General features: G+C 45.9%; 1 protein-coding gene across 6 annotated transcripts in view; it reads left to right on the top strand.

Annotated features, from left to right (window-relative positions):
* Positions 1–26,550, top strand: part of LOC147668685 (collagen alpha-1(V) chain-like) — a 323,501-nt gene that overhangs the window by 84,444 nt on the left and 212,507 nt on the right. For 2 of the 6 annotated variants that reach the window (XM_086948521.1, XM_086948519.1), the window contains exons 2-7: positions 8,724–8,891; positions 9,973–10,183; positions 10,641–10,803; positions 16,567–16,698; positions 21,010–21,135; positions 23,135–23,380. In XM_086948521.1, the coding sequence (XP_086804647.1) occupies positions 8,724–8,891; positions 9,973–10,183; positions 10,641–10,803; positions 16,567–16,698; positions 21,010–21,135; positions 23,135–23,380 (1,046 nt within the window). Of the gene's footprint in view, positions 1–8,723; positions 8,892–9,972; positions 10,184–10,640; positions 10,804–16,566; positions 16,699–21,009; positions 21,136–23,134; positions 23,381–25,693; positions 25,853–26,550 lie in introns of all 6 variants that reach the window. The other 4 variants (XM_086948517.1, XM_086948518.1, XM_086948520.1 and 1 more) reach the window with 4 other exon arrangements.

The following is a 26,550-nucleotide window of genomic DNA, read 5'->3' as shown; positions in this document are numbered from 1 at the left end:
TATTTGTTGGTTTTTAAAATAGCTAAATTGATAGCTTTGTCATTTACAATGCCAATAGTTATAACTTTCGCGAATGTGACACCTTTAGCATTTGGAATGCAACATGTTTTGTATTTACGTGACTTAGATGGCAGCTCTGGTCGTTAGGCCACATCTCTAGCGAGCAGGAGAGTGCAGCAGGGGAGAGAAGCACAGCAATGCAATAGGTTTAAGTTTGAGCTATTGGTATTGTAAAGGACACATTTTTTATTTATGTGCTTGTTTTGAAAATAGCGAAATTAACAGCTTTGTTATTTACAATGCCAATAGTTTTATCTTTTGCAAATGTGACACCTATTGTAACACAATATGTGTTGTAGCACTGAGTGGTGTGAGGGGTGTGAGGGTGAGGGGGTGTGAGGGTGAGGGTGAGTGGGTGTGTGAGGGTGTGAGGGTGAGGGTGAGTGAGGGGGTGTGAGGGTGAGGGTGTGTGAGGGTGAGTGAGGGTGTGTGAGGGTGTGTGAGGGTGTGTGAGGGGGTGAGGGTGAGAGTGTGTGAGGGTGTGTGATGGTGAGGGTGTGTGAGGGTGAGAGGGTTGTGAGGGGGGGTGATGGTGTGAGGGTGAGTGAGGGTGTGTGAGGATGAGGGGGTGAGGATGAGTGAGGGTGAGGGTGGGTGAGGGTGTGTGAGGGTGTGTGAGGCTGAGGTTGAGGGTGTGAGGCTGAGTGAGGGTGAGAGGGTTGTGAGGGTGAGTGAGGGTGTGTGAGGAGGAGGGGGTGAGGATGAGTGAGGGTGTGAGGGTGAGGGTGGGTGAGGGTGTGAGTTGGACTACCAAGAGGACTTCTTAATAAACTCCAACTAGTCCAAAATGCAGCGGCCGACACGTCCGACAGGTGAGGGGGTCTGAGGGGTGGCGAGGCCGTGTCCAGACGCCCTAATGAGATTTGGTAGCTGACGAGCTTCTGAGTGTGGATGTGGTCTCACGCGCATTGGCCTAGCGTTTATGCAGACTCCATGTGTGGGAGGATTTTTTTTTTTTAAAGGGTTGGAGGTGTTCAATGGAGGTGGCGCGGATGCAACATTGAGGAATGAAGATTAGAAAGGGAAAGTACCAGGGTCCTAACGTTTTAGGACTACCGATGGAGAGGGCAGAGCAAAAACCAATGTGCAGACTGTACCTGGCAGCAAAGCTCAGACTTCTTGTCTGGCGCGAGGACAGAAGAGCAGTGGTTATAGATGTAAAGTGCCCGGATGCTCTGGATTTCCTAGTACACCTACCCCCGTGTATTTTAAGTGTCTGTCCTTGCAGTTGTATGTGATTGAACCGCATGTTCTAGTTTGGGAAGAGGGTCGACCAATCACACACGGAGGCAATCATGTGCGCGTGTGCAGGCATTTGTTGCAGCACCAATCAGGAAGCAGCCTAAACAAAACAGAAACCGCAAGCCAAATTTGCATTTTAATTATCCTATTTTATGATCGCCAAATACCAAATAGGGTACCATACTGTGTATCATTGTTATCCACGTAAAACGCAGGGGTGCACTGCCGCTTCAATCATTTTGCACCCCACTGTCAGTAAGTACAACATTGTAGTCCTTTGTCTGTGTCAATGGCATGTCCCGGTTTCTGTCACCCTACATTGCTCTCAACCAACAGCAAGTCATGCGGATAAGGCTAAAAGATGGCTGCAGGCCTGTTTTATTTTTTAAGACAAGTCGTTGTTTACAGGTGCGTGATTTACACTGGAGCCTCTCACGTGGTCATGGCGAGGGTCAACAACTCCTGGTTACTTGGGTAGCACTCGCAGCGACATTTTGTTTCTTTCAATATTGATTTTATAGTGAGATAAATAAAAGTACAAGTCGTGGAAAGCATAGCAAAAAATAGGTATGCAGGACCCACTCGAACATGAAAAACCTGCACGATAGACGCTGAATTCAACTAGAGGAAGTGGTTTGCCATTTGAATGTGTTTTCTGTGTCAAGTAGGGGATAAGATAGCATATAGCTACCAATTGATCTGTGAATTCTGGGACTTGGGAGGGGGAGGAGAAATGCGACACGGCCGCAGCAGGGGGCGGAGCGGGGAGAGCGGCGATGAGGGAGAGACACGGCCTGGCGGCCGTGAATAGTGTGAAGCAGCAGGGGCCTTTGAAGTGAAGCTAAGCTTCACTTCAAAGGTGTGGGAGGAGTGCGGCTGAGGCAGAGCGCACGCTGGGGGAAGCTTGTGGGGCGGAGTGGGAAGAGCTGCTGGGGAACAGATGGCTGGCGATTTGATGCTGTGCACGCGCATTTTAGGTCAATGCGCTTGCGCATTGACTTAAAAGAGCACGGGCACAGCATCAAATCGCCACTTTAGTTAAACCTTGTTTAAGCCCCTATAGTCTCGCTCCGCTCAATGTGCATGCGCATTGAGAGGCGAGACCTAATAACACATATAGAAACCGGCCAATAATAAAATTAATTGCGCGCTGCTTTTTTTTTTAACTCTACCATGAATATTATCAGCAATTTATAATTACATTCATAACTATGCACTAAAGCCGATCAAGTTGATCAAGCATCATACAAACAATTATAACATCTATCAGACATGGGTTAGATCATTGCACATAAAAGTGCAAACACGCAATAAACAGTAGTTCCTTTATGCAAACCGATTATGAAAGGGCATCAATAATTCCTATAACAGGATAAGTTATTACAGCTCTAACTATCACCCTAGCAGCATAAACACTAAATTCTATAACAGACCTTACAGTGCAGATGGGCAGGATACAAATACATTCAAGATTTCTCTTGAGGCCAAGGAGTATAAATATAATGCATCTTAACAGTCAATACCAAACATTTTTCAGCAGCAACTAAAATTGTTATCAATTGGCATAGCAACGGAATCGACTCTCCCGATAAAGAAATAATGAAGGCTCCTGACAGTTACCCTCAATCAATACTATCAATAAAGGCCAAAGTGCTGCCAATGGAATTACTTTAAGAACAACAAGTGCTTTGTTTACAATTAGATTAGTAGGGATGTAAAAATGGTGAACCAAAGGTGAAAGGTGCAAGTCTCATGGCATCAACACTTTTCAATCACGGTCCTGAGTGTCAGCACAGCAGGTGGGCGGCACCAAGATGGCCGCCAGCACCTACCAATGGGTAGGGCTACAGAAACATATGGGGTCAACTACAGAAAGAAGGGAGCCGTCTGTCAGCCAGTCAGGTCACGTTTATTGTGTGATTCCTTAAAATCATACACGTTACATAAAACACAAATATCACAATAGGAACACTGCAATAAAAATTCTTTAACCGCATCGCTGCGGCGGCTTTTCCCGCTGTGCGCGGCAAATTCGAAATTACCGCGTTACGTGACGAGCTGGCCTTGTCATCCGCGCAGGACAGGTAAGCGCGATGACGAGCCCAGCTCGTCAATAGCCTCGAAGGGGTTAAAAAGGATATTTCCTATGTGGGAACGTATTTTGCAAGTGCATTAAAATGAGTACAAAACATATAAAAGTGTGAACATTTTTGTTGTTCTGTACAAAACCAAATCTGGGGCCGTCCTTATCCCTAGATATTTATTTTTTAAACAACGTTAATGAACCCATTACAGATGACTCTGTTACAAATATTATGACAGGCACCACTTGTAAGAAGAACCCTCACCCACCAACCTAGTTGGTGGCATGTTTCATCACAGGGTTCCCAACTGGGTAGCTGAATACTACCCAGCTGTGCTACAACGCCTGATTACAGCCGATCAGGATTTTCTGTTGTGTGTTGTAACGTGGTGAGATTAAAAATACCTCTGTGTCGGTATATTTAATCTCAGAGACAACAGCATCTGAAATGCCACCAAGACATGACACTAATGTCCAAAGAGCGGCGACAACTTGTAACATGCAAAAGGTATGTGCAATGCATGTACAAAGACAGCTTAGAATCATGCTAGCCTGTTGACGCAGGCCATCGAAAATAAAGTGCAGTACCTGAAGGCGTACGTCTTGTATGGTGCACACAGTATTATAAAGGTTCTTACACAGAAGCAGCACAAGGTGCTTGTTTTATGAGGCACAGGCGGCAGAACTGATCAAAATTTGTTGTAAGGAAACATATGATTAAAGTGCTAAAGCGCCTAAGAAAGTACGATACATAGGGTCCGATTCACAGAACTAATCAGAGACAAAATTGTAACTTTTCACAAAAGGCACTTAGTATTAGTAAAGTTAGGATTCCTAACTGTACTACTACTAAATGCCTTCTGTGAATACCAAAAGTAGTAAGTTTAGGATTTTATCTCAAATTAGTTCTGTGAATCGGCCCCATTAAGTGTGGACAGCAGAGTGAAGTGGGGAAGCTCTAGGTTAGGAGGGTCATAGTAGCCCCGGGGCAACCACAGAGAATGAGTACCAGTTATAAGTGCGAAATTATGACCTATAACATTCAAATACAGATTGTGAAGTACCAACAACGAAGTTGATCAATGTTTGTTGCAACAATGCAGGGTCTATTTATACAACCCATCAGTTTAGCTACCAGGGCTGCTGGCTGTTTAAGTTCTTTAACCCCTTGGGTGCTGATGACGGCCCCCGTCCGTCATGCACCGCGGTGGGCGTGTGCTGATGACGGCTGGGGGCTGTTATGAACCCGCCCACTGCGGAAAATGCCGCACAGGCGCAGAATCGCGGCCGCGCCCAAGGGGTTAACAAGTGACAGGCTTGTATTATGAATTTCCTGAACTTGGTCATGTCTACAACTGAATCCAGGGTGTAGAACAAAGGACAGTCTCTTTAGCCGACCGAACACAATGCTGCAAAAAGACAGGCCTCAGTACGACTCAATGGTCATGTAGCAACGCTGGGCCGCAGAGTAGTATATGTGCTAAGGATTCTGTTCTGTAGTTACACACTCTGCAACTTTTGGTATTTTCAAGCGATCTCCAGGTTGGATTCTGTTGTTTGTTTGGAAGCGGAACGAATCTAGCTGATAACATTTGCTTTATGACATGTTTTACTTCCGCCTGGTGTAGATGGGATTTGACGTGTTTTCCTTCCGCCTGGTGTAGATGGGATTTGATGTGTTTTACTTCGCCTAGTGTAGATGGGATTTGACCTGTTTTACTTCCGCCTGGTGTAGATGGGATTTGATGAGTTTTCCTTCTGCCTGGTGTAAATAGGATTTGAGGTGTTTTACTTCCGCCTGGTGTAGATGGGATTTTACGTGTTTTCCTTCCGCCTGGTGTAGATGGGATTTGATGTGTTTTACTTCGCCTAGTGTAGATGGGATTTGACCTGTTTTACTTCCGCCTGGTGTAGATGGGATTTGATGAGTTTTCCTTCTGCCTGGTGTAGATAGGATTTGAGGTGTTTTACTTCCGCCTGGTGTAGATGGGATTTTACGTGTTTTCCTTCTGCCTGGTGTAGATGGGATTTGACATGTTTTCCTTGTGCCTGGTGTAGATGGGATTTGACACGTTTTCCTTGTGCCTGGTGCAGATGGGATTTGATTGAGTTGCCCAGTTGCAGCGCCAATATTGACTCATGAGTGGCACTGGCTAAAATAGCTTCCATGTCCAATTCTCGTGAACGATATCACTTTTTTCATTTTGCAGATTTGAGGCAGGTATAGTTAGTAGTGTTTCAATCCCATTTCTCCCCCGCGAGTTTTTCCAATTGTGAAAATGCACCACCATAGAGTAGTTTCCAAAAACGCCCAGACGAAGCCCACAGAGGTGGACGAAACGCGTTGGCTGATTTTAAAAACGAAATTTGTGAAGATGAAAGTAATTTGTGGACATGAAACTTAATTGGTGTTTTCTCCCCCGCGAGTTTATAGCCTTTCCTTAGCTACGGTGAGATTGTTGTACCAAGGGTTGTTGGTGTTTGTACAAAATGTTTTTATTAGAGCTTTCATGTGTTGCCTGAAAGTAGTTTTTAGCCTGCGCTGCCACGCTTTCCAGTTTTTCTGCACCAGCCCAAATTCCAACCTGCTCAAAGTGTTCCTTGTGTGAGGTGGAAACTGGAATAGCTTTTTGTCGTCTGCCAATGTCTGCCAAGTTCCAGAGCTTCAGGTCTTTAAATGAATGAACAGTACTCTTTGACGTTCGTTACAGGAGTCTTACTCGGAGACACAACATAACAAGCTTTGGCAAAGCCAATAGGTTTGGCTCTGGCAAGGCTGCAATCTTCTATATTTTTGCAAGCATCTGCTATGAAATTTTGGAATGAATATGGCCATTGCCATCTCTGTGAACACATAGAACAGGGTAATTCTCTTTTTAAGAAGTTTGTGTGATGGAATATTGCGATATTCGTGTGACAATATTTTATACATAGTAATAATATTGGCTTTTAAAAAATGTTTTAGGATAATAGTGTATTATATTGATAAAATACTGTATACAATGTGTTTTTTAATTATCAAAGAATTTGAATAAACTAGACATTTTTTTTTACATTAATCTGCCTTCAGTGTCAAGACAGTACAGTGTATGAATGTGAAGATTGAATGTCCTTGAGGAACGGAAGTTTATTTTAAGTATATTGTATCGATAGTGAGTGTGAGAAACAAAAGGGATCCTATCTTTTTAAACAAGCTTGTACTAAGACAGCAGTATCTTTCATCCTTGGTAAGTGGACATTCTGCTTCTTGCTTCGGAGCAGGTAAGAGGTTCCTACATGTTTGAGAACGAGGTTAAAAACTCCAAGACATGTTATGCAAATCTAATACCCTGAGCACTTTAATGCCTTACCAGGGGTAGTAAGCGCTACTTGAATCCAATTACAATACTCGGTAAACTTCTAGTAGGTTCCACAGTGACCTTTTTAGGTATGGGCTTAGACAAGACTGATTTGCATACGGCCATGTCTGAACTGGGGTGGCGGAGTGAGCTAAAGAATGATGGATTAAACCCAGATCAGTTGACTGTGTGTGAGTACTTGCAATGTTCAACACTCCGTCCATCATACCCTTTGGCTTTGCATGGTGAGCCGGCCACATTAGCCATTGGCTAACTTCACTGCGAGTGGCAGCATTCTGCTCCTTCACACGAAGCACATCCACACACAAAGTAGTTCCCTTAACCCCTTCGATGCTTGTGAAGGAACCATTCCCTCATCAGTCACAGTTGAGCTGTGCTGATGACGGAATGGTTCTGTGACGACCACACCCAGTTATGGAATGTCCAGCACCGGGGGGAAATCGGGGCAGTACGCAAGGTGTTAAGTGCCAGGGATTACTATGGCAATGTGTGCTCTTTTAGGTAATTTCTTTTTGATTGATTTATTAGGGGCCCAGCAGCTTCCACAACCATAACGTTTTGCAAAAACCATGACAAAACAAAATAAACACTGACAAACCTAAAAGGTCAGCAGCCAACACCAGACCTACTGGCTTTGCCAAAGCTCTTATAACAATGCCTAGCCTTCCTACCGTTAGAGCTTAGTTTTAGCCCCCGCTACGCAGTGGATAATGGGAAATTACACCCACCAACGAGAGCGGCCTCTTGACATGGTGATAGGTGCTGAGGATCACACCTTGCAATGCCTCTCTGGCTCACCTTCAGGCTTCCTACCCCACTCAGTGCAGTGCCAGGGAGCATCTTTCCTGGGTCTCATGGGTATCAGCAGAGCGGGCAGCAATGACGGCCTGCTCTGGCGGTTGCAGGCTAGCATTGGTGGCCTGTTCTGGTGGTTGCAGGCAGGTGTTGGAGGCATGGTATGATGGCTGCAGGCAGGCGTTGGTGGCATGGTATTGTGGCTGAAGGCTGGTGTTGGTGGCCTGCTTAAGCAGGCATTGATGGCATGGTATGGCGGCTGCAGGCAGGCGTTGGTAGTACGGTATGTGGTTGTAGGCAGGGTTTGGTACCCTGCTGTGGTGGTTACATGCAGGTATTGATGTCCTGGTATGGTGCTTGCAGGCAGGTGTGGTGGGTTCTTAGTATGTTGGTTACAGGCAGGCTGCGGTGGCCTGATTAGGCAGGCATTGGTGGCATAGTTTGTTGGTTGCAGGCAGGCGTTAGTGGCATGGTCTGGCGGTTCCTGGCAAGTATTGGTGGCCTGGTCTGGCAGTTGCAAGCAGGCATTGGTGGCCTGCTCTGGTGGTTGTAGGCAGGCATTGGTTGCATGATTTGTTGGTTGCAAGCAGGTGTTGGTTGCCTGGTCTGGTGGTAGCAGGCTAGTACTGGCTGCATGGTCTGGTGTTTGCAGCAGTGGCAGCTCGCAGAGGTGATGCTGTGGGGCGGTGAGGCGGGGTGGGGCTGAGTGGGGGGGGGGGTAGTGGAATCCGACATACGAAGGCAAAAGTGAACATAAATAAATAAATATATGCTGCCGTATGACGGACTCCACTACCCCCTCACCCAGCCCTGCCTCACAGCGTTACGTCTGCAAGCCACCACTGGTTTAAGGCCTGTATTGGTTGCATAGTTGGGTGGTTGCAGGCCGGTACTGGCTGCATGGTCTGGTAGTTGCAGGCCCGTACTGGCTGCATGGTCTGGTGGTTGCAGGCCGGGACTGGCTGCATGGTCAGGTGGTTGCAGGACAGTATTGGTCATGGTCTGGTGGTTGCAGGCCGGTATTGGTTGCATGGTCTGGTAGTGGCAGGCCGGTATTGGTTACATGGTCAGGTGGTTGAAGGCCGGCGTGGTGGGTTCCTTGTATGTTGGTTGCAGGAAGCTTGAGGAGTGATTGCTCCTTGTCCCCTTGGTCTTGGTCTCATCTCTTGCATTTTCTCCCACAGCAGACCCAGTGGACATACTGCGAGTCCTGCAGCTGCACACGCAACCGGAGGGCGTGAAGAAGACCACCGGGTTCTGCCCCAACAGGCGGACGGGAACCGGGCCCGATGTAGCATACAGGATATCCAAGCAGGCCCAGATCAGCGCGCCCAGCAAGCAGTTCTTCTCAGGTAGGAGGCGCTGCAGCCTACTGGGGCAGGGGCATTTCATGCCATTGCATTGACAAGTCGTGAGAGGGTGCAGAGGTTTACACACAGCAGAGGATGGGGCTTCTGGGCAACAAGGGGGGATGTGCATGTAATCCCTGCATTGCAGCAGTGGGGCAGGAACAGCACCTGCAGCAACAGTGCAGGCTCCTCTCACTCAGAACAGTAAGGGCAGCAGCAGTGCAACCAAACAGTGTAGCTTCAGCTAGGACAGCGGTGCAACCAAACAGTGTAGCTTCAGCTAGGACAGCGGTGCAACCAAACAGAGGAAGTGCAGCGAGGGCATCAGCGTTGCAAGGTCTCCTAACAAAGCAGGTGCAGTGAGGGCAGTGGTGCAAGGTCTCCATTACACAAATCATAGACACCAAGGGAAGCAGTGCTGCCGGGCCCCACTGGCACAGAACAGATATAGAAGAGGCAACAGGTCCCCTCATTGTACAGGGACAACACAAGCAGCAGCAGTGCTGAGCTTCACTGAAATGACTAGTTTCAAGTCAAACAAAAGCAGCAGTACATGATGGTGCAGGCAGTGGGACCATCTCAAAAGGGCAGTCTAGGTGGACATCTGGTGTCAGAGAGGTGTAAGTGATGGGATTGGTGGATAAGTCACTGTTGAAGAGGTGCTGCTGAGGTGGAGGTGGAGATGGCACCAGGGCACAGATGGTGTGTGGTCCAGGGTGGCACCAGTGCCAGATGTTGTTTGATCCATGGCGGCGCCATTCCCTAGGGAGCGTGTGTTTTAAGGAGGCAGCCATATTCATGGGGTGCCCCCACCTGGGTGGCATAAGTTCTCAAGACCTGCGTGATCCTGGGAGGCTCCAATGTTCACAGCGTATGCCCACCAGGGCCGCATCAGCGCTACAGGGCTCTAGGGGCCAGGGAACACCTGCACTCTTGGGGATCTAGGTCCAGCAGAAATGCACAAATCCTCAGGTGGCATGTGGTGCAGGAAGGCACTATTTCTCAGGGGTGTACAATCCAGTACAATTCAGTTGTGTCATTCAGAGGCACGCCATGTCTCAGGATGTGTGCTCTCTCTATGTAGGTAAGTTCCCAGAGGACTTCTCCATCATGGCCCTGGTGAAGGCCAAGGCTGGAGTCCAAGCCTTCCTCTTCTCCGTTTATGATGAAAATGGCGTCCAGCAGCTTGGCGTGGAGCTTGGGCGCTCACCCATCTTCCTGTATGAAGACCACACTGGAAAACCCGCACCCGAGGACTACCCAATCTTCAGAGACATCAACCTGGCAGACGGCAAGTCAGTATCTCAACACCTGCTTGCTCTCTGTGTCCTCCTACCTGTCCTGCTTATCTGGGGGAGGCTCTCTCCTGCTGTGCTCTGCTTCCTGTTGGACCTGCTGCTTTCTCCCTCAGAGTGCACCACTGAAGCCTCCAAGTTCACCTCCTCTTCATTATTTCCAATCCTACTCATATGGCTCATTTTATTTTCTTTCTTGGTTCTTCTGTGACTTCATCATCTACTCTTGTCTCCAGCTTTCTAGTTGCATTATTCTCCTTGCCCGTCCTTGGTTTGGTAAAGAGAACATCTTTATTCATTTATTTCCTTTTCCCACTTAATTTCCTTCTTTTCTCCCCACTTTCCTCTACCAGCTTTCTTCTTCTCTGTGTCTTCTTCTTCCTTATCTCCGCCTTGCGGTTTGTGTTTGGTTTCCTTTTCGGTTCGGTCTTGACTCTCGGTGGGTCTCTTCCCTCAGGTGGCATCGAGTGGCCTTCAGTGTGCAGAAGAAGACAGTCACTCTCATCCTGGACTGCAAGAAGAAGGTCTCCAAGCCCCTGAAACGCAGCAACAACCCCATTGTAAACACGAAGGGCATTGCGGTCTTCGGCAAGCGCATCCTGGACGAGGAGTTCTTTGAGGTGAGAGTTGGGTCTCTGGAGCTGGCTCTGCTCTTCTGACATCCTATTGACCCCATTAATCCAATTCCCAGAAACCTAACTTATCGAAAGTTCCTGATGAAGGACAAGGAAAGAAAAAGTTAGGTCGATATCTTCACCATTAACAATGGCCACTGGTTGCAGAATAAAGCCCCAGGGCAGGGATGAAAACCTAAACTGCACTTTCCAGTGTTGTTCTCCTGTCTGGTGTGTTGTGTGTTCAACGTCTGTGGCGATTGCTGTCCAGGAGACTGTATCATTAGTTGTGGTCTCTAGGGAGGTGAGTTTTATCAATGGATGTTGTAAAGCGAGAGATCTAGCTATTTCCTCCTGGTGGGTTTGGTACCTACCCAACTATATTGAAAATAGCTGCAGTAAACAACAACTTAAGATAAATAATTGTTAACATTGTGCGTGCATCCACACACACAACCCTACCATCACAAAGTTAACAAAAATGAAGGTTTTGAAAGCAAATTCTTTTCGAAGTAGACCTGGTTAAACTACATTTATAAGATGACTAGACTGACAGTAGGCTGGCGAAGTAATTCGAAGATAGCAAACAGGAGCAGGCCTGGAGGAAGCACTGAGCAGGCGCTGCAGAGGCACAGCGGTTACTGGAACACACGTTCTGATGGTGACTATCTGCCAGCCATGATTTTCCACAAACAGCGCTATGGATGCTGGGGCTTGTAGGCTTGAAATGATGCTAAGAAAAGTAAAAGGTCCAAGCATGCTTAGCGCTGTTGGCAGAAAGTTGTTACGACATGGATTTAGTAGGGAAATAAGGAGATGGGGGAATTAATGGGAGATTATTCGATTAACTGAACCAAAAATAAATGACTGTGCAGTGGAGGGGGGCGTAGTGAAATACTTGTGCGCCTACAGCAAAATGTATTGAGGCGTCATTAAAATGACACTTAGGCTGGCCTCCTTAACGACATACAACAGCCTCTATCACAGCTTGGACTTTCACCACTACGGTACGGCACCAGTGTAGGTGGAAGCAGTAGTGTAATACAAAACAAGCATTGAAAATGCAACAGGTCTCGCCTTTGGTTAAGTTAAAGCCATTTGCTTTGCTAATGGTATTGTGTAGCAAAGCAAATGACTTTAACTTAATAAAAGGCGAGACCTATTGCATTTTTAATGCTTGTTTAATGAGGCCAACTCTCAGCGAGTACACCTAAAACTAGAAAACTCGAGTTTTTAAACAAATGAGCATTAAAGATAAATCCTTAAGGAGGGATGCTATGGGTAGTTTTTGAGGACAGTTAGAGCGACGAGGCCCCAAATCACTATCCAGAAAGGGGTAATTTTCTATGACTATTCCTCATTCAGATCCTTCGTCTGTTCGAGGAAGACAGTACTAAAGCACATTACAAAGGCCCAGCTTAATTTGGAAAAATGACACCATTCCACACAGCTCTGAGCTCAACTGAAAGGAACTACAGAAACTCATGCAGGCAGAGACAGAACAAAAGTTTAGCTCCAGTGGGAGCATCTGATTGAAAATGTACATCGTTGTGTGTCCAGGTTGTTGGTAGAACCCTGGAAGGAAAAGGATTGACTATTACTAACAGTACCATCAATGTCCAATAATTGATTTTTAATAAATTAATAGACTGTCCAAGTAGAAAAATTGAGACGCAGAGACTTAACTGCATTGCATTTTAAGAAGTGAGTTTTGAGATGTAAAACAACTGTAAACAGTGGACATTGTTGAGATGAGTTGTTCTGAAACAAAAGACGTTCTGATAACTTTATAAAAATAAAATACAAGGAACAAATATTAAGAAATGCAGTTGAGATTTTTTTAGAGACCGTTCCTTTCTGTATGGGGGCACAGCTCAACTTCTCCATGGTAAATTATTGCACATTGTGGAAAAATTTAATTTAAGGCATAAAAACCTGACTTTGCAATCTAGACACCTGGGTTACTACCGGAACTTCACCTTTTGCCCCCAAAAAATGGTTTGATTCTCGAAAAATGTCGAGACAGGCAGGAAACAGCTAAAGTAAAGACGCTTTTGGCTTCAAGAATCGTGAGACTCCTGCCTGAATCGGGTCTATTGGGATTTATACAAGCCACATAGAGGTTGGCGCCCATAGGTGGGAGTCATGCCCAGAGCCCCATGAAGGAGACAAAGTTTTCAGGGAGCCCTGTTCCTGTAAGTGGCAGGCATTGGGCCTGGTAGCCCTATCTACAGGTGCCCCCACTGCCCTAGTCCTCGCCAGGACACCCCAATGCAGTGGGACCCAGAATACTGACCACAAACACTGTTTACCAGGGTGGGGGCACTATAGACAAGAGAGACACCTTTCACCCCCTCCTGTAGCCACCGGGCTGGTTTTCTAATAGTATTTTAGCAGGGCTTTAAGTGGGCCGGGTCTCAAGGGGTCTGAGCACCGGCAGTTTTTTTCAGGGGGCCTCGAAACGGGTCTCTATCGGGCTCTGTTTTGAGCCCTGACACAGGCAGCCCGTTTTTTTTCCCGGACTGCACAGACCGCTGTTTGTGGTCACTGCAGTCCGGAAAAAAGTGCCATGGCACAAAACAAAGCCTGATAGAGACCCGTTTCGAGACAGCACCAGGCACATGGATGTGCGCTGCTCACTTCTCAGTAGTAGAGAAGTTACAGCATGACGTCATGCCAGGGGAACGTTGTGGGGGAAGGGAAATCCTTTAAGAGTCATTTGCTTTCTGGATTTCCCTTCTCTTTCTGAAACTCAGGAGCAGCAACATTATGGTAGGGTCACCAAGGATTTAATTGGAAGCTTTGTCAATATTATATACAAGTTATAGTTGCAGCTTATTTATCTTCTGCAAGTAATAACCATTGACAAAGCCAATATTACTTACTTATTGTAGGTATGATGTTACTTGTATCAAATAGCTGGATGCAATGACGGAAACAGCAAAATACAAGTCGGGCGGCACACTATGCTAAGCACAGATTTTTTGCGTAAGTGATTTAAAGCCACACCCCTAATTACACTGGCCACGCCCCTTTGAGAGACCCCTCAGTTTTTTCATCCCACTTAAAGCCCTGTATTTTAGTATTCTGGACTCGTACAGAATAAGCAAATCCACCTAAAGCTGGTATTTTCAGCTCTTATCTGTACATACTCCAAACAGCAAATATTAACAGAAAGCAGTTTTAAATCTGTTCTTCAGTTATGTTAACAGTCCCTGACCAATAATGTGATAAAAGGCAGAAGTCAAGTCACAAATGAATAAATATGATTTTGTTTCAGTCCTATCGAGTACTCAGGCCTTTGCAGACTCTTAAAATATCAAATAGTCGTTATTTACCCTTTGAAAGGCGACGGCCCTGCCTGCGGGCCCCAACGGCCGAACCTCGCTGTCTTCCTCCAGCACGTGCACGCAGCGTCATCTCCGGTGCGTGCGCGGAGGAGAGCGTGGTGCCGCGCCGTGACGTCACGCGCAGCGGGTGCGTCACCACGCCGGCGCAGGCCGCGTGTCTCCTCATGGAGTTGGGTCCTGTCAGGGCGCGCCGCCGTCGGTTATTTTGGGGGTTCCCGCCTCGCCCTGAGCTCGGGTCAGGGGGGCTCTGCCTGTCAACCGTGCGCCCCCGCTTCTGAAATCAAGCTGCGCCCCCGTATCCTATGTCACAGTCGCACCCCCCTTTACCGTCGGCGAGGCACGGCTCCAGGCCTGTTCCTTAGGGTGTGAGGCCTCGGGAGCCTGTGGGTGTGTCTTTGGTTATTCGGGCGTGTCACCTGTAGGGAGGGCCTTACACATTTGTGTCTGTGTAATGTGTGATTCAATTTACAATGTGTTCTTATTCATAACTCTTCCATGTTCATTAATATGCCTGGCATTGCATGTTCCACGGCGCGCACCTTGATGGAAGGTGCATCAAGGTGTGCTACATTCATGTATTTTGGACACCGAGTTTCACCAGTGTCCTAAAGTACACTATGAGGCCTCTGTACACTTCTCTTTCTGGCCCGATGGCAACCGACTGAACATACAAAAAATTGACGCACGTTTCAGTGGGATATATAGTTTGTAACCACCTTCTTCAGGACTAAATACATGATTGTATATTTTAATGCAATACAACAGGAGGGCAAGGAAAGAAGATATCACCAATCTTTCTTCAAAGCGGATAATGTATCAATTGTATCATATACCAAGAGATATTGTTGATAATTCCAAGGTTCTCCTAAAAGAACCGGTCCACAGGGTTTAGGAAAGGATCCTTACTCAAAAGGATCTCGTCAATAATCCACCCTCTCGCAATAAACGTCTCATCGGCATGCGCATAGTAAAACGATATTTTCCACTGCAAAAAAACACTGCCCTCTTCACTTCAATAAGGCTTCTCCAACTTCCTAGGGACATGTTTTAAGCCTCTCGTGGTTCTGCTCCTACCAGGTATCAATCTGTCTCTCTCCGTTGCCTCTCTACAGATTGATAAGTTCTTCTGTGATCCGATTTCGCATTCCTATTGCACCATTATTTCCCCCCAATTGTAGTGAGATGTTACTCCATCTGTAGAGATTTCACCCAGGCTCTAGTTTGAAGTAGCAAAGTTGCAATGTGATGTCACACTTGTTCAGGGTAATGTCACCCTGTTTGCGGGGTGATCCTACTCCAGTTGTAGTGTGATGTCACTCCTTTTGCACATACATCACCCATGTTGCAGTTTGAGGTCTTGTTGCAATGTGATGTCACCCTTATACAGTGCGTTGTTAGCCAAGTTGCAGTTATCTGCATTTTTCGTCATTAAAGGGCAGATTGATTTATCGGGGTATGTGTGAACCTTTAAAAACGAGTGCCCTAAAGACAACTACAGCATTGCATGTAAACTCAGCGAATCTGCATAGGGAAATCCATACAGGAAATCCGCATTTGACAAGATTCAAAGAATAAACCATGAAGGTTTATTTACAATATAAGAATCATTACAGAATGCAAAAAAAGGTATATGATTAGTCAATTCTATTCAAAATATTCAAAACCAAATATATGTTAAATATCATTGGCAGTGAAAGCTTAGCAATATTCTTTTCAATTACACAATACCGACCATGGCCTAGTTTGAAGCAAATAATAAGTCGAAGCGCACGTTTACATATAAATTGGTCTTTTAAGTCGGGTAAAAGAACACAAATAAATATTAGATAGATAGACGGACTAACATGGAGTCTGCTGTCTAAAAGAACTGGGAAGGAACCTTGGCTCGCATCCCATATGGAACATTTTAATATATTTTTCAGACAGTAAAATTGTCCAGTCAATATAGTTCAACACAGAATATACATTGAGCTATCCAATACTAAAACAGAAAACACATCACATAGTATAATGGCTTTTGCTTTACATCTAGAGAATAACACAGCATTATGTTCTACAACAGAAAACAAAAGCATATTCAAAATATCAACAACACCTTGGTTCGGCCATAGGAAATGAGCATCACAAACACAAAGAAAAATACTTTCATTAATATAGCACAAGCAGTCTTTACTTGCACATCTTGCAATATTTGAAAGTGCTTTTGAAACGTGACTAGGCCCACTCATGTCAACTTAAGAACTTTGTTGTATTCAATACAGAATAAACATTGCATTTGCGTCTCTCATGTTAATTACACAAATTATACATTTAAGTGCTGTCACACAGTGTGCAATTGCTCCTGTTGTAGTGTAATGTCCCCCCTGTCGCAGTGTGCTCAGGGTTCTTTGCTCACTTTCTCTGTCCTCTTTCCTCACAGGGAGATATCCAGCAGCTGCTCTTCGCCTCCAACGCACAAGCTGCCTATGATTACTGCGAACATTACAGCCCAGACTGTGACACCCCACTCCCCAACACAATGCAGGCCCAGGACCCTAACCGCAGGGAAGACGTGAGTACACAAATGTCTGATCTGTTCACACCTACAAGCCCTCACTGACGAACTGTGATCTTGCTCCATCGCTATGCCCAGCCCTACCCTAAGGGGCAAGACTCAGGTCACACCTGCAGTCAGACATACTCTAGGGACATTTAGAATCTCACAAGGCACACATAATGTCATCACTGCAAGTCTAGAACCTGACTTGAACAATGTAATCAGATTATTGCATGCTTAGAACCTACCCAGGGCAGTGTAATATGACCACTGCATGCCTAGAACATACACAGGGCAGTTTAATCTGACTACTGAATGGCTAGAACCTTGCCAGGGCAGATTCATATAAGCAGTGCATGCCTAGATCCTACCTATGGCAGTGTAATATGAGTACTGTGTTTCAAACCTAGCCAGGACAGTGAAATATGAACACTAAATGCCTAGAACCTACCCAGAGCAGTGTCATCTAGGTACTGTATGTTTTAAACCTACACAGGGCCGTGTAATATGAGCACTGCATGCTTAGAACTTACCCCGGGCAGTGTAGTCTGATTACTGAATGCCTAGAACCTGCCCAGAGCAGTGCAGTCTGAGTACTTCATGCCTGGAACCTACCCAAGGCAGTGTAGTTTGAGCACTGCATACCTAGAACCTACCCAGGGCAGTGTAATCTGAGTACTGAATGTTTCAAGCCTAGCCAGGGCAGTGTAAATTGAGTATCACAACTCTATAACCTACATGAAGAATTACATTTATAGCACTGCACATCTATAAAGAAACTCAGGCAGTATTTAACACAATGTGCAGCTAGAATCCCACTGGGGTAGTGTAACTCTAGCACTGCACGTCGAGAACCGCTGCTGGGTGCTTACAACCTGACCGAGGAATAGTATATAAAGAACCAGGGCAATGTTACTAGGGCTCCTATAATGTTGACCCTTGCCGGGGCAGTACGACCAGAGCACTGTACATTTAGCGCTTCACTTGTTTAGAGTGCTTAAAGCAAAGCAAATCTAGAACCGCCCGGGAAGTGTAGCTAGAGCTCAACTTATCTAGACTCATCTCACTGTGGCAGTGTTACTAGAACACTGCAAACTAGAGCAAGGGCAATCTAGGGACTGGCTGAGGCAGTGTGCCTACACCACTGCATTTAAAGTTTAACTAGACCACTGGAAATGAAGAACCAGGTGGAGAAATGAATTTTACAACTGCAAATGTAGAGCTAGGCGGAGACAGTAATAGACCACTGCAAAAGTGGAACCAAACAGAGGCTGTGATTAGGCCACTGGAAATGTAGAAGCAGACAGAGACATAAATCAGACAAATGGAATTGTAAATCAGACAGAGACTGCAACTAGGCCACTGTACAGCTTGAATCTTCATTTACAACCTCAATCGGGTGAGTGTAACTAGCTCTCCGCAACTCATAAACTCCACTGAGGTATTAATAACAAGTGTACTGCTGCTCTATGCCCTCCCAGGGTAACAAAACCACTGCAAATGTATGACATTGCTGATGTAGTGTAAATGCATAGTCTGTGCTGATTCAGCACAATCACAAGGGGCACAGTGAACACTGCTTCTATACACGCCATATACTTATCGAGAAGCATCACTGTTCTTTGCTAGCAATGACGCAAGAAGTTCTAGATCATAGCGTAACATCTCAGAAATACAGAACCTCTCACTCTTAACTTGTGAACACTGGTGAAGGTGTTTCACTTTATAAGCAGAATGAGAGTCTGGCTGTGGTACTGAGAGCAATAAACATGTTTTGTGATGTTGACAAACCTAGAACCCTGTCCATGTTGTACAATAGGAAAAACAGAATTAGGCTATACGACAGACCAAGAGCCTCGACAGGGGCGGTTGAGAGCAGTGGCGTTTGATACTATAGACCCTGACACAGGCTCTTGTGAGTAGTGAGCTCCACCTCCCCTGCTCCTAGACCCACCTAGAGCTCTGACGATACTCTTTGCTAGCACTAATATGTGTATTATCTAGAATCATGACGCTTGCTAGCTTTACATACAGCGGGATCTAAAGTTATGACTGTATGCACTACTAGGACCAATCTAGTACCTCAACTGTGGACAGCAGTAGAGGAATCTTACATATAGTGCCTCGACATTGTGCCATTGTGAGCTGTGAACACCTCCCTGTGAACCATATACTGATCTAAATCTCTGACGATAATTGTTGCTAGCAGTAACAGAGACAATTCACTAACACTGACCGAGAACCCTGATGGTGGCTATTGTGGCTAATTAAAGAGCCAAAGGTTCAGACCTTATTCTCACACTGTGCTCTTGTGAGCAGTGGCCACCACTCACCTCCTCCCAGTTCACAGCCAGACCTACTACCCTGCATGTGGTGACTGAAAAGAGCAATAAACCCATCTCAAATAGTCAGATCTAGAACCCTGACTACAGTAATTACTTTATCCAGTTGAGAAACCTGACTGTGGTGATTTCCACTGGTGATAGTGACAGAACACGTAGATTTAGGACTGTGACCGTGGTGATTTCCACCAGTGATAGTGACAGAACACGTAGATCTAGAACCTTGACTGTGGTGATTTCCACCAGTGATAGTGACAGATAACATAGATCTAGAACCTTGACCGTGGTGATTTCCACTGGTGATAGTGACAGATCATGTAGACCAGGGATATTGAATCATCACATAGATCTAGAACCCTACCCGTGACTATTTTCACCAGTGATAGCATCACATCACATGGATCTAGAACCCTAATTTTATATATATATATATATATATATATGTGTGTGTGTGTATATATATATATATATATATATATATATATATATATATATATATATATATATATATATATATATATATATATATATATATATATATATATATATATATATATATATATATATATATATTCAACAGTAATAAAGACTGACTAGTTTATCCAGTCCAGAACCCCGACTACTGTGATTTTTTCTTGTGTAATACATATCACATCGATCTAGAACCCTGACTGTGCTCATTGCAAGCTGTAACAAAGAGACCTGTAGCTCTGACTGGGACAGTTCCTCTCCTGACACTGCTTGGGGGTGAGGTTGTGACTTCACGTGCACATGCTGTCCTGGCGGTGTGTCGAGACAGGTATCCAAGAAGGACCAACGGGAGGAAGGTTTGAAGGTTCTTCCAAAGGTTACATAGCACTAAGCTCAGAACTAACCTGTACCATGCAGAACGCACCCCCGATACCCCATCCCTACTGCTTGCATCCACCCCTCCCCCTCTGCCCCCCATTCTTCTGTGTAGATGTCACTAAGAGATTGGGTGAGATTTCCTAGGATCTCACCTGAGGCACAAAAAGCCACAGGGGTCTGACTCTGACGCCATCTTGGGATCTGGGGGTCACAGAGAAATCTAGATTATTATTGCCTTGTGGGTTCTTATATAAAGCTCACACAGCTCAATAAAGCACTTTAGAGCAGGTGGGAATAAACAAAACAATACAACAGGGAGGACATGTGGGCTTAGGGATGGCGCAGGTCAATGACACGTGCCGCTGGGGCACATGGGATATGAGGAGCAGGGAGGAGAGTGGAATTGGAAGGGCTCATGGCGAAGGGAGTGAACATTGGGGCACGGTGAGCAGAAGTGGAAGGGCTCATAGGGAAGGAAGTGAGAGGAACGGAAGCACAATGGAGATACAGAGAAGGAAGCAGGAGTAGGGGTATAGGGAGAAGAGTGGCAGTGGATGGGATCTAGATAAGGAAGCAGAAGTAGGTGCTAAAGTCAGCTCCCAGCAGGACGTTGACCCAAGCTGTAGGACCCGTGAGGATTAGTTGAGGCCGAGCATGTCAGTAGGGAAGAGCAAGGGGTCTTGAGATCTTGAACCGGCGAGGACGGCTGCAAGCCAGACTGGCATCTTGTAGTGCGGGCTGCAGGGGGTGCCACCTGCTCTGCCAAGGAAGCAGAACCTGGAACAGTTATCCAGGTGTGCACTCGTTCTTTAGAAGATGGCGCACATCCTTCTGGGGTGAAGGCATTGCCATATGTCTTGTGTTGAGAAGGTGAGATGTGTCACACTGGAGGTAGAGTGACTTTCCTAGACCACCCTGGGGTGTCTTGTTGATGCTAGAGCAGACCACCTGGGGTTCCTGAGTTAGGGAGCAGGAAAGGACCATGCTGGCTCATGGCTGGGGAAGACCCCTCTGGCTTTCTTGCCCTTCTAACACCTCCTGTTCAATCTCTTAATGTGCTAGAGTAACTGTCTCTGCCTGTGCATTTCTCTCCTCGATCCCCTGCCTCTCTCCTGCCCTCCGCTTCTGCTGCCAGGCTCAGTACACGGAAGAGGAGTCTGAATATTATGAATACCCGTACTATTATGACCACACCGACGATGGAACAGTGGCTCCACCGACGCTAGGTGCTGAAGCAGCAGAAAGAGCTGTGACTGAGCAGGTAACCCCTCAGCGAGGGTGGCACCGGGGCACCGGCCCCTGCACGTCTGTCCGTCCAAGTGTTGTGTCTCCTAGGTTCATGCATTCCATCTCATTTCATGCTGTTCACTGTTAACGTTGTCATTTCCTCTTGTCACCTCTCAACAGGATCCAGAGATGGAGCTTCTGACACCTGAAGGGCAAAATACTGGGGTCTACATTAGTGTCTGAGGGCTTCAGTGGGATTCCCCTCAGCCAATGTTGATGGAAAACATAACATCCCATTAAGAGAGCTTGCCCCTAATCGCCCCACTAGCTCTGACTCTTAGCAGGACACACTCTTGGGATGTCCCGAAAAGCACCATACAAAACTCTCAGCAGTCCATGGGAGCCGCTCGCTACAGTTTGTGGCTCCGCTGTCTAGATCTCCTGGGATTTGTGGTGTGGTCTTCAAAAATTCAAGTATTTGTGGGTCTGGTACCAAACATTCTGGAATTTGTTGGGATGAAGTTGAACTCCCAACGTCTTGCGATTTGTGGAAATGGTATCTAATTATCCTGAGATTTGTCGATTTGGTCTCCAGACATCCTGGAATTAGTGGGAGTGGTTTCCAAACATTTAGAAACTTCCAGTTTGCAAACCTTGGAATTTTGTTGCTAAAGCTGAGCCGTTTCCGCATTTGAGACACTCTTGAAATTCTCAAGATTTGAGTCTGTGGTGCTCCAGAGACTTCAGGATGAAATTCCTTTGAATCCCAGGATAAGTAATCCTGAATTTCCCTGCCCCCTCAGTACTCATGCAGGAAGATGCCCAGGACACCAGTTACCATATTAAAATCTCCTGGAGAAAAATTCCACTGCTCCATGAAGTGATCGAGAGGAATGAATCTGAAAATACAACTAAGTGTACTTACGTGCATGAGAAACCTGCATCGTGGATAACAATAATGGATGCTACTACTCAACACTCATACATTTCCCTGTACAGCACCCCCTTACCTCAGTAGAGTCCAGCAATGTCTTGGACAAGACACATACATTTTGTAGAACATGGGTGTACAGCGTGGTTGGGGGGCTGGCAGATTCCCCGGATAACTATTGACTATCGGCCTGTTTAAGATTTTGGCGGATGGGATATCCGATATCATTGTGATGGAGTAACCTGTCCGTCAAGATCTAACTCAGGCCCTATGTTTATTATTGGGTTTAGATTAAATCCTTGTAAATGCATCTTAAGTGCCTATCCTAAAATTGAAAGTGCATCTTGCCTCCTTGACCCTACAATGGACACCCCCTTATCTAGAATGTACCCATTAGAAATCCTGGGTAGACATTTCCCTACTCAAGACATTCTCCAAATAAGACCATATGAATTACCGTAGATGGCAGTTAATAGGTGTATCCAGTGTTAATATATTTATATAAGCGTAAAACTCAGTCTATTCGATTTTCAGGATTCTTTACCCTTGCTGCATTGTTATAATTTTAGACCGACCCCTCCCACAGATCAGATGTTTTCCTGGATGGAATTCCAGCTAGGAAATTCTGAGTTCTTCAATCTTTCCAGGAACTAGCATTGAATGGGTCAGAACTGCCAGTAATATAGACCAGACACCTGGGACTTCATGGAATCTCCTGGCTGTTTTACTGGAAGTTTGCCCTTCCTTTTGAACAAATCAACGTTGGCATTGGCCTTGACCAGTCAGTGGCCACCACTGGCTACAGTGGTTCATCTGGCAGAAAACAGGAACTTTGGGCCTGGCTGTTGGGTAAAGGGCAGAGAGAATCTGTAGGCATCTTCTTTTGGGGTTAATCTGGGCTCACCTGATGAGAAGCATTAATGTAGACCCCAGTCCGACCGCCTGCTGTTTTCCATCTCTTCTTCTGTTGTGTTCATCCATCGTCCTCTGTATTTATGCTCCTGTTTCTTGTTTTTCTCGCCTTGATTTTTTTGTCTGGTCTGTATTTGTGCTGCTGCGTCACCATCCATCACCGTCCCACCATTCTCCATCCGCCCACCAGAAATCCAAGGCAAATGGGGCCAAGGCCCGCAAGGAACCCGCAAAGCCGAAGCCAAAGCCTGCACCCGCTGCCAGCAAGAGCAACGGCAAGAGCAAAAATGGCAAGGCGGCCAGCCCCAAGGCCGCTGCTACGGCCAGGACACCGGCTAAGCGCCAGAGCCCAGTCAAAAATTCCCTGGGCAAGACCCAACCCAGCAAAGCCCAGGCCACCAGCAAGCAGAGGAAGCAAACAAATGGTTACCAGCAGGTAGAGCAAAACATACTGTATGCAGATCTTGCAGTGCGGGGCCCACGCTCCTGGCTCATGATCTGTCATACGCACACCATGGCAGACGAGAGGTGTGTCCTGGCGCCAAGCCACAAGAGACTCTCAGTCTGCACATGTGTGTCTCTCTCTCTGACTTTCCTGCCATCTCCATTCTGCCCAATGATCTTGCTTGCATCCATCAAACCGCGCCTCTCTCTTTTGGCACATTCATGCTTGGTCAGGCAAAATAAGTGGATCTGGAATCAAATAAAACCTTGGCCAGGTCTCTTTCCATGATGATGGGTCCTTGAACATCTTGTGATTGGTCCTAAGACCGGGTTTTCTGCTTTGAACCTGAGGTCCAAGTTTAGACCTAAAGTCTAACTTTATTAGTAAAAAGTTAGACTTTAGGTCTACACTTAGACTTTTGGTCTAAGCTTACCTTTGTGAATCGAGCTATGTCTTTTATGCACTCCGGTGTGCAGGTTTGTTAAGAAGTTATTCCTGATTCAGGGATCTTTTTCTTAGAAGAAGACCTATGTCCAAAGTCATAAGGTGAGGAGTCTAGTGAAAATTACTAGGGTTTTTGAAGCACCATTCAGTAGTATTTATCAACAATTCTAAAACTGAAAAGAAAGATCTGGGTATCAAAGTTTGCAACTATGGCCTTCTCATTGCTTTTCATTTTTAATTCAGTGTCAGGGCAAAGCAGCTACAACCAGCAACTCAAAACCAGCCACTACGATGTGTGGGAAACTGGAGTCAGGACACCCAGGCTTTTTAGTGACACGCCGCGTGCTTGTCAGCGCATGCTTGGCGCTTAGTCTGAGATATTATTGCTGAGTAGATAGATGCTCTAGGAGCTAGGCTGAGCTGTGGTCAGAGGTTATGCTGAGATGAGTATTAGTGCCTTTGATATAGCGGCTGGTTGAGGTCTGGTCAAATAGATGATCTCGTGAGGTGGCTTGGGGGCTATCTTAAGATGTAGTTAAATAATTTAGGACCAGGTCTAGTCCTTAATCTGCGATGTAACTGATCATATGATTATAGATGTGGTTAAGTGACCACCTTGATGGAATGGATATACTGAGGTACTGATTCACAAAGGTAAAGTTAGACCAAAAGTCTAACTTTAGAACTGAAGTCTAACTTTACACCTAAAGTCTAAGTTTACACCTGAAGTCTAAGTTTACACTTGAAGTCGTAGGTTTAGATCTAAAGTCTAATTTAGACCAAAAGTCTAGCTTTACTACTTTTTGGTATCTACAAAGGAAAGTTACTAGTTGTAAATTTACTACTAGTAAAGTTACGAGTAGTAACTTACCTTTGTGAATACCGAAGAGTAGTAAAGTTAGAGTTTTGGTCAAAGTTAGAGTTTTGGTCTAACTTTACCTTTGTAATTGGGTCCTGAGAAGCGATCTAGCGGCTATGTTGAGAAATGAGGCAGATGCATAGGATAAGATGTAGTTTAGAGGCCAAGTTAAACTAGGAAGTTGTGACTGTGCTTAAATGTAATCACGTAGCTTAATTATATTGCGGTCTAGTGCTCTAATGGCTACGGTGAGAGTGACATAGTGGCTATGTTGAGATGTTGTTGATGGATGGATTGAGATCTGGTTGTGTGGCTAAGCTGAAATATAACACAGAGCTAAGTTGATTTGTGACATGATAGCTGTTTTGATATGTAGTCTAGTGGCTGGATTGTGATGTGGCCTGTTTTGGAATCTAAGGTCTAATATTCTGAAGATTGTAGTTTCATGGGGACAGTGAGACATAAAGATTTTGTCCTCTCTGCCTTGTATGTAATTTTCTCAGGGAGTCGGTTCCCCTGTGTCTGAAATACCACTGCTGACTCAAAGGATTTTGATGGCTCAGCAAAATATAAGGTCTCAAAAAGGGTGTGATCCTAGATGTAGGGTACTTGCATCATGGTGAAATGGGGTTAGTCCAAGGTTTAGTTAATTTTGTGGCATTTGCTTATTTTGCCCTTCTTCCTGCTATGAATGTGCCCCCAAAGGGATTTAAAGAGAGTCCCAACCAGGTCCTTCCATGACTGATCCGTTATCCCCTCCCCTGGTGTATAACGATGATCCGTCATGGTGCTAAGTAGGCCTGAGCTGCAGCCTTCCTCCCCCTCGCCGCTGGGGAGTGAAGTTGGGATAACTCACTAACGCTTGTTTTTTTTATTTCCAAACTCTTATCTCCATCCTTGTGCTCCTCTCTCTTCTCCATGGTGATTGTTGAAATGATCTGCTTCTGCTTGGGCTATCTCCTCCTGCCTTCTGCTCCCCAACATGCACCCCCCTCGCCAAGGACCTAGCCTTAGTCACGACGGAGGAACCGTCAGTGGTGGTGGTGGAGGACCTGGAGTACACAATCCCTCCTGAGGAGGAAGCGAATGGTGGTGGGGAGGAAGATCCCACACAGGAAGTCCTAACTTCCCACCCTTCTACGCCTCAGGTGATCGCTGAGGTAACTTGGCTAAGAAAGAAGCACTCTGCCAGCTCTTTTAAGGTTGGGAGGGAAGGCATGTTGAAAGGGTGGAGTCTGCACAGAGTGCAGGGTTCATGTTTAGAAACTCAACCAATTACTGATAGGTCTGAAAAGCATGAGTCACACGCATGTTCATTGTGCAGTCTACTTTGGTTTTCCTGATTCTGTACCTTCTGGAAACTGTTTCTTAATGTGGTTGCATGTTGATTGGTGTTGATAGGTTCCAAGTGGGGCCTTTTTGTTGTCCGGTAGGCCTGCTGTGTGTTGGCATGCAGTCATCCTAACTTGTTGCTAATTATTGCATAAAGTGATCTATTGTCGACTAACTTGGTAACTTTTGGGTTTGAATTGTTCCTTTGCGGAACACTAAGAGCACTGGAAATCCATTGACCACTTACCTGAAAGAGCATCGGTTGAGAGCGTGATGTCCGGCTGCCCCTTGAGTTCTGACTTGTGTACTGATTGGTCCAGCAACTACCACTAGGTATCAAGGGGGTACTTTTTAGTGGTCCATACCTTCTACGCCCATCCTGCTGCACAAGATTTATGCATTCCTGTGACTAACCAGTCCCTGGTGTCCAGCAAAGGCCAATAGTTGATCAATGTCCTTGCCCCCCTGTGGTTATTTTCACTTCCTCTCCAAACCACGCTTCCAACTGGAGTAAGGGGCTCGAATG

This window comes from Lissotriton vulgaris, unplaced genomic scaffold (assembly GCF_964263255.1).
Source record: "Lissotriton vulgaris unplaced genomic scaffold, aLisVul1.2 SCAFFOLD_1231, whole genome shotgun sequence".
NCBI lineage: Eukaryota > Metazoa > Chordata > Amphibia > Caudata > Salamandridae > Lissotriton > Lissotriton vulgaris.
Note: the sequence above shows the minus strand (reverse complement) of the source record. Positions and strands in the feature narration are given on the sequence as shown.